The 6610-nt window shown below is 39.3% G+C and overlaps 1 protein-coding gene across 1 annotated transcript in view; it reads left to right on the top strand.

Annotated features, from left to right (window-relative positions):
• Positions 1–2722: 2722 nt before the first annotated feature.
• The window catches only part of eif3s10 (eukaryotic translation initiation factor 3, subunit 10 (theta)), a 41955-nt gene continuing 38067 nt past the window's right edge, over positions 2723–6610 (top strand). Inside the window, exon 1 of the mRNA XM_043712852.1 lies at positions 2723–2854. Within this exon, the coding sequence (XP_043568787.1) occupies positions 2806–2854 (49 nt within the window). The 5' untranslated portion in view covers positions 2723–2805. The remainder of the gene's footprint in view (positions 2855–6610) is intronic.

Below are 6610 nucleotides of genomic sequence, written 5' to 3'. Positions count from 1 at the left end.
TTCCTTCACAGGTTGTGTGCGACATTGACCAGGTCTGCATTTATTCCCCATCCCTAATTGCCCGGGGGCAGTTAAATGTCAAACACATTGGTGTGGGTCTGGAGTCACAGGTAGGCTAGACTACGTAAGGATGACAGTTTCTTTCCCTAAAAGACATTAGTGAACCAGATGGGTTTTTCCCAACAATTGGCAGCGGTTTCAGTCATCATTAGACTCCTAATTCCAGATATTTATTGGATTCAAATTTCACCATTTGTCATCTCATTCAAGAACATGACCAGGGTCATTGGACTAATAGTTTAGCGATAATACCACTAGGCCATCACCTCCCCACTAACATAAAATGCATAGCCGTTCCATCAACACCCAAAAAAAGTCAGTTTGTGACACCTTCAAGAATATTATGATAAGGGTGTTCCACAATGATTCCCTGTCAAAATGAGCTGTTTAAAAAGTGTTAAAAAGTGTTCTTTAAAATATTAAAGTAATAACATAAAACAGTCTTGTACATTGGCTCCCAAATAAAAAGAAAGCTGAGATATCTTCAGAATTTCATTGTCTTCTTGTGCCTGCTACATATTCAAATATATTTTTGTTTAATTAACAATACAAAGTATAAATGAAATGATTAACAGTTCATGTATTGGTGCTTGGTCGGATACCCTTTTGTTTACATATTCTAAGCTCAGTGGTCTCCAAACTTCTGAAGACAAGGTCACTATTTAAATTTAAAGTGCAACCAGGATCTACCATGAAGAAAAATATCAAACAAAAGTTTTATTTTTTGTGCTATATAAATATAAAACCAAGTATATATAATTATCAATCCATCATCTACTCACAAAGTCTCAGTGTAACATCTGTGACTGCACATTATCTGCCAGTACTTTGGAGTCAGGGTTATAATCTGTTGCTAATCTATTGTCATAATTTATTTCCAGGCCCCTTAGTTGGTTTGCTTTGATTGGATATTGGATTTGGGGCATGGCATCATTTCCCATATTTTTACTGCCATGCCCTACATTTTGATTTGTTCTGCATGGACATAATGAATAAGCTGGACAAAGCTCTAATAGTGTCTCATGGACCTACACTTTCTTAGGCAGAATTAATCTGATAATATCCATTTGTAAATTAATTGAAATCAGCACATTTGTTTTAAAAATGTATCAGATATTCCAAACAGAAAATTTCTTTGATGATATTCTTACAAAAGAATTATATATCAATACAAACTATTTAAATTGAAGTTGTAGATTTTAATTATTTAAGGAAAATAAATTTGTCTGAAGAATATCAGATTATTGTAGTACTGAAAATAAATATTTTCCAAACTTGTCTACATTCAAAAGAAAAGAACCTGCTTAAGAATCAGTGTGAGATCAGAGTCATCATGATATCAAATCAAGTAAGGATGGTCCACCACATGCATCCCACTCACCCACTTTAAACGACATTAGTAAATGCCAAACCATCTATTCACTTTTATTGGTGCCAGCCTTTATTTCCAGATTTTTAAAAAGTAACCTCTAATTCCCACATAGCATAACAGCATTTTAATTCAGTTCTTTGGATTATGGGTCCAGCAGTATAATCATATTTATAATCCTACAACACGAAATCTCAGGAAACAGTATTATTTGCTGATGATGAAAACATGATAATTTTTTTGTGAAGTTGGTGCCCCTTTGGCTATAAGGCAACATTTTAACATGATAATTCCAATAACTAGTGTTACAATGTTTTCTTGATTTTTAATCCAATGTTTATCCTAACTGCAAACTTTGTTCAAAACAACAGTAATAGATCAGTTTTTTAACAAACTAATTGCTTATAATGACAACTGCGATTCAGTTGGTCACACTCTTGCTTGAAGTCAGAAGGGTTGAGTCCCATTCCAAACCATAACAAACTGAGTACCCAGCTGGAATATCAGTGTTGCTGTTGTTCGGATGAGATGTTAAAGTTTATATCCTCACAGGAAAATATATAAAATCCTATGGTATTATTTTGAAGCACAGAAGACTTCTACCCAGTGTCAATATTCATCTCTCAAGTTGTCATCATATTTTAAGAAAATTATGGTCATTATCTGGTTGTTGTTTTTGGGTGCTTGCTGAACACATTCCTGCATGACAACAAAGATCAAATTTAAGAAGTATTCCATTGACCATGAAGATAATAAGTGGAAACAAAGTCAAACTTAAGAAGCATTTCATTGACCATGAAGATAATAAATGGAAACAAGGGTAGGCCATTAGGCCCCTTCAGCCGACTCCAACACAATAGAATAATGACTGATTCCACACTCCTATCCTGCCTTTTCTTCGTAACCCTTGATTCCCCGACTGAATAATATATCTACCTCGGCCTTAAATATACAGGAGCCTGCCCTCACAGTTCTCTGAGGCAAGGAGTTCTAAAGACTAACAACCCTCTCAGAGGTGAAATTCCTCCTCATCTCAGTCTTAAGTTGGCGCACCCAACTTAAGACTGGGGTCATGAAAGGTCTTTTTTTTCCCACTATGCTGCTAATTGGTTTTTAAATTGTCCACAGTCCACAGACATAGCAATTCCAGAGCCTGAGAGACTTCCTTGCTTCAAGTGAACGGGTCTTAGCGCGCATGCGCTGAGCGTCGTGATGTCGGGGTGCGCCTGCGCAAGGTGCCGGCGGGCGCCGGGCGGTCCACGTGGGTGTCGTGGGTGTCACGTGACACTGGCCTCCATTTTGAAGCCGTCGGTTCAGCGCCGTGCAGCTCCGCTGGTGGCGGGTCTGGTTGGGGAGGGAGTGCGGAGTCCGAAACCATGCCGGCATATTTCCAGAGACCGGAGAACGCTCTGAAACGAGCCAATGGTGAGCGACTGGGGTTAGTTTGGCGAGAGATCTGGTCTGGGCCGTATGGCTGAGGTGGCGCAGGCCTGGAGGAGGGAGAGGCTGCGGCCTTGCACCAGGCCTGTGGCTCATGCACATGTTGCTCGACCTCTTATCGACTTAGGAGTGACTCGCTTTTATATAAAATATAGCAAACCAAGCTCACTCGTCACTTGCCTTTATTTACTTCAAGAAAAGCATCTGGATTTCTGCATTGTCCCGGAAGTGAAATTCTCCTATCTTAAGTCGAAATTTAATTTGCAGTTTTAAGTCCAGATTAATGTATCAGTAAACTAATTATAAGACATCTCTACCTTTTTGCATGTTTGGTACTATATAATGTTTGATTATTTTTCGAGGTTGAAAGCCAAACTGATGATTCATGGATATCTTAATCTTCCCTTTTGTTACTGGCCCTCAGACCAAACCAAATGTCTTCCTTTCAACGTCGTGATTGTATTTATTTTTGTTTAGATCTCAATTAATCCCATCATTGAATGTTCTGAGTACTGCCATGATAATAGGTCTTCCTTTTTTTCTAAATGACTTTTTTTCTAATTGTGGCAATTTTTGTTTGATTTATCTGATCTGCTTCTGGTCTTATCTAACTTTAGTTTGCTCGGAGGTGTTTTGTTAGTGATAAGATAGTCAGTCATTGATATATTAACTGGGAGTTGGGTGTGATATCTGGGGTGTGTAATGTGGTTTAGTTTGAAACTATATTTTACAGGGGGTATTGCCAAGGAAATTGGAAATTTTAAGGATTATATTTTTAAAAAAATTACCATAAGGATATCTAGGTCATTAGGAAGTGTATGAAACCAGTAAGAAGGGAGGTTTTGCATGATATGTGACAGGAAATGTTAAAAGTAAAGTTATTGGGGCTCGTGGGGAGGGGATGATATCAGAAAAAATACTTAGTTTAGCATCAGTACAAGTGAAGTTTCTGAGCTCTCGTGTCTGTGAATGAACTTGTTTAATCTGATCAAGACAAATCACATTGAGAAGTCTTGTCTGACTTGCTGCTTGTATATGTGCAATTTCCCCTTCAAGGCACTCGCTATCCTGCTGTTCATTCTGCATCAAAATCCTGTAATTCATATGACATTATGGGTCTACCTACAGGATATAAACTGTAGCAGATCAAAAAGGCAACTCACCACCACCTTTTCGTGGTAGCTTGACCAGTGCCTGTGTCTTATGGAAATATTTTTTTAAAAAAAGATTTAGTAGTTTTAACTTTCAGAAAGCATTTCCTCTGAGATTCTGCAAAGGGTGTTCCATAAAAAGATGATGTAACTAAAGGTAACCTTGTAAGGTATCAGGGATTTCTTGTCTTGAGTGATTAGAATGTTGATGTTGGCACAACAAAAACTGGCTGAGGCTAATAGCATAGCTGTTTTCTGAAGAATGCTAAAGTACCTGAGAGAAAAATTTAATATGGTTTGAAAGTTTACAGTATTGTAAGTCAGATGTGTGGAAATGTTTGTGGAACATAATCACCAGCATGGACTATTGAGGCTGATGGCCCTTTATTTTGTCTATATTATTCAACATACAGTTTGGAGTTTGCATATTGGGAGGGCACAATAAGCTGTTTGACAGTGGGAAATTATGACATGCTGTAGATTAAAAGGTCAAAATTATTGTAGATGGTATTCAATATGGAGATGTGACATCATGTATTTTGGATCTAAGGGACAAATTTGGATACTGTATTTACTTACCTGAAGCAAAATAAAAGGATTCGGTGTCCGTATATACACAATCCTAGAAGTAATGGAATATTGGTGCTTGTATACCAAAGGAGGAAATCTTTTCAGTTGGTTCAGTGACACAGCCTTGTTTGATCCAAATTTTTATTGATCTGGTTCTCTGGTTGTATTAGTGAGAATCACATCTTGTATGTCTGCACAGTGTAGACAGAGGATTCCAGCCAGACTTGAGGCCAGTCAAATTTGAGGCAACTTGACCAGCTATCAGTGAAGGTGATAACATCTATTTACAGTGGCTGATGCTGTTCCTTCTTATAAAAAAGAAACATTCTTGTTTAATGGATTGCAGTGACTCTTGTGTTAATATGCATGATGGAGATTTTTGGTGAATTGAAGCTGACACTTGAAAACTTTGGAGACACACCACCGTGACAAGATGCTTCAAATCCTATGTCAAAAAAGACCCAATAGCAATACCTCAAGCAACTTGTCCAGGATTGAGATGCTCTACTGGGTGGGACATTGCTTAAAAGCTTAATCTCAGAGCTCTGATCCTTTACTTTACTTGGAACTCTTTCTGAGGACTGGATACGTTTTGGTGATTGTCTTGAAATCAAACATGCTGGCTGAATCGTAGAAGACTCGAGTTTGTCACTGACCAAAATGGAAAAGCTTTATTCGGGAAGACACCAAACACATTGTGAACATGCAGAGGCAAGCCAAGACATTTTGAAGGAGTGAACAAACTTCTGAAAAGTATGTGGTTCTGTTCGCCGAGCTGGAAGTTTTTGTTTCAAACGTTTCGTCCCCTGGCTAGGCGACATCATCAGTGCTTGGGAGCCTCCTGCGAAGCGCTTCTTTGATGTTTCCTCCGGTGTTTATAGTGGTCTGTCCCTGCCGCTTCCGGTTGTCAGTTTCAGCTGTCCGCTGTAGTGGTTGGTATATTGGGTCCAGGTCGATGTGTTTGTTGATGGAGTTTGTGGATGAATCCGGTTGTCAGCTGAAACTGACAACCGGAAGCGGCAGGGACAGACCACTATAAACACCGGAGGAAATATCAAAGAAGCGCTTCGCAGGAGGCTCCCAAGCACTGATGATGTCGCCTAGCCAGGGGACGAAACGTTTGCAACAAAAACTTCCAGCTCGGCGAACAGAACCACAACAACGAGCACCTGAGCTACAAATCTTCGCACAAACTTCCTGAAAAGTATTTAAGCAGCATTTGCCATGAGTGACAATGACTGCAGGTTGCATATAGGTTCTGAAATATAGCTGATAAGACCAATCGAACATGAGTGAAAGTGTGTCCTCCTGTCCCCAAGGACTCTGTCAGAAGAAGTTTTGCCAAAGTCTTGCGGTACTCTGTAGCCTAACGATGTAGATTTAAAAATTTGGAAAAATATCACTTTTCATAGTTGACGTATGTTTGATTTGTGCTGAATGCTTCGTTTTGGAATTCCTGCTAACAAATGAAATAGACAATTGTTAGTCTCACACTGACTTTATTTAACTTTCAGTCCTTTTGACTGTCATCTTTGGTCGACATAATGATCTGTATGATTTTAATTCCTTTGGATTTTCCTTTGCCTTCTCGCCTAATCAATCCAATTCAGAAGTTGACTGTCACCATAGTTGAGGAAAAGAAGGGCAAGTTGCAAAGGAGGTTGCTAAGAAAGGCATGAAGTACAGCAAGAGGAGGACTAAGTCCAGGAAAGTTACTTTGTGTACATCTCCAAAGTGAAGCAGGTTCACCCTGACTCTTGACATCTCAAAGGCCATGAGCATGATGAACTTGTTCATCAATGATATTTTCAAGTGCATCATAGGGGACTCTTTACACCTGGCCTATTACAACAAGTGTGGCACCATCAGCTTCTGAGAGATCCAGACTACCATGTCTACTGCTGCCAGTGGCACTGGTCAAGAAGTGTCAGCAGGGGCAGAGAAGGTGACCAAGTACACCAGCTCCAAGTGATACACTGCATTGCGCGGGGGGGGTGGAATATAACCAGTCATATATGGG

The sequence above is a fragment of the Chiloscyllium plagiosum genome, chromosome 22 (genome assembly GCF_004010195.1).
Source record: "Chiloscyllium plagiosum isolate BGI_BamShark_2017 chromosome 22, ASM401019v2, whole genome shotgun sequence".
In the NCBI taxonomy this organism is placed as follows: Eukaryota; Metazoa; Chordata; class Chondrichthyes; order Orectolobiformes; family Hemiscylliidae; genus Chiloscyllium; species Chiloscyllium plagiosum.
The sequence above is the reverse complement of the archived record's forward strand: the minus strand, read 5'-3'. Positions and strand labels throughout refer to the sequence as shown.